This window comes from Galeopterus variegatus, unplaced genomic scaffold, assembly GCF_000696425.1.
Source record: "Galeopterus variegatus unplaced genomic scaffold, G_variegatus-3.0.2 Scaffold16682, whole genome shotgun sequence".
Lineage (NCBI taxonomy): Eukaryota > Metazoa > Chordata > Mammalia > Dermoptera > Cynocephalidae > Galeopterus > Galeopterus variegatus.
The window spans coordinates 5,033-6,725 of NW_007742793.1; the positions used below are offsets into that span (position 1 = coordinate 5,033).

General features: G+C 32.5%; 1 protein-coding gene across 1 annotated transcript in view; it reads right to left on the reverse strand.

The window, feature by feature from the left end:
* Nucleotides 1–464: 464 nt before the first annotated feature.
* Nucleotides 465–1,693, reverse strand: part of LOC103582543 (neuroligin-1-like) — a gene marked incomplete at its 5' end in the record, with an annotated part of 5,419 nt that continues 4,190 nt past the window's right edge. The window contains one exon of the mRNA XM_008564103.1: nucleotides 465–625. Coding sequence (XP_008562325.1) covers nucleotides 465–625 — 161 coding nt within the window. The remainder of the gene's footprint in view (nucleotides 626–1,693) is intronic.

Genomic DNA, 1,693 nt, shown 5'->3' on the forward strand with positions numbered 1-1,693 from the left:
TAAGACATTTTCCTACATGCAATATACTGATTATAATGCAACTAAACAGCAGGGAAAGAAAGCTAATATCTATGGCCATTATCAACTATTACACTACCAAATACGTGTTAATGACGCAGGTCTATGTGGGTGAATAGAATATTCATTTAGCTCAAAGGAAGAAACATGCGTTCAATGAAATTTCATTTCGGCTTGATGACACTGAAGTCTGCTTTGGTTTGAAGAGGGCTTTGGATTCAATGACATGAAATTACGTGACTAAACATTTCAAGCTAAAAATAAATAAAAATGATGGTGTCACATGAAAGTGCCGAAAGGAAAACACATATCCGATGACATAAGGCAAGCACAGTAAAGTAGAATCATCCAGAAATTGTAGTAACACCATTAAAATCCATGAGACTTGTTAAAATAAAAAGCGGATTTTCCCCATTGCCTCTTGCTCAGCCATCTGCATGAGAAAATCACTTACCTAATATTCCCAGACGGTAGTTAATGGTTATCACGATGACATTTCCATAGCTTGCCAAAATACTCCCATCTATCATATTGCCTGTGCCTTCCATGTAAGATCCACCATGAATATAGACCATGACGGGCTTCTTACTGTTCTGATCATGGATATCTGGAAAAAAAGCCAAGTAAGGAAATACAATAAAGAATCACCCTGATGAAATTATGCTAAATAAAGGGCAAAGGAGATTCATTAATTTTCCTAGTTTCGACTTGAATGAATCACATCTACTTTTACAAATGATATAAGCCTTGATAAGATTGCCTACTGAAAATGGTCAGTGTGGTTATATTTTCTATTCAGAGAAATGATATTTTCAGAGGCATCTGGACATTTGGAGTAATGTGCTCGTGTAAGCTTCTGTATATACCGAAAACACTAAAAGAGAGGGTTGAAGATAAGTACATATTTCCTAAATTTTGCTTAAACTCTAAAATGTCAGGAAACACATGGCAACCTTGACCATATTTTGATCATCTAATTGAGAATAAAAGCAACTTCAAAACTATAATTAATTTTAATAATTAATCTTAATTTCAAAATTATCATTAATTTTAATCTTAAAACTATCATTAATTTATTATAGCAGTCATCTTAATTCACAGGGGAGTATACAGATTCACCTTCAACTTAATAAAAACATAAAAGTAGTAGTGAAACTATGAACTCTAAATACAGGACAGATGACAACAAAATCCAAATAAATGGTTAAAAATTACAAAAAAACAATAATGTGTTTAAAAAAGAAAGAAAGAAAGAAAGATCTCCAATGAAGTATCTTTGCTCTGGTTTGTTGATTGTGATCATATTCCTACATATTTAAGTGGCAGAAATGAAAAAATGAAATACATGAAATTATGCTAACTAAAGGGCAAAGGAGATTCATTAATTTTCCTAGTTTCGACTTGAATGAATCACATCTACTTTTACAAATGATCTAAGCCTTGATAAGATTGCCTACTGAAAATGGTCAGTGTGGTTATATTTTCTATTCAGAGAAATGATATTTTCAGAGGCATCTGGACATTTGAAGTAATGTGCTCGTGTAAGCTTCTGTATATACCGAAAACACTAAAAGAGAGGGTTGAAGATAAGTACATATTTCCTAAATTTTGCTAAAACTCTAAAATGTCAGGAAACACATGGCAACCTTGACCATATTTTGATCATCTAATTGAG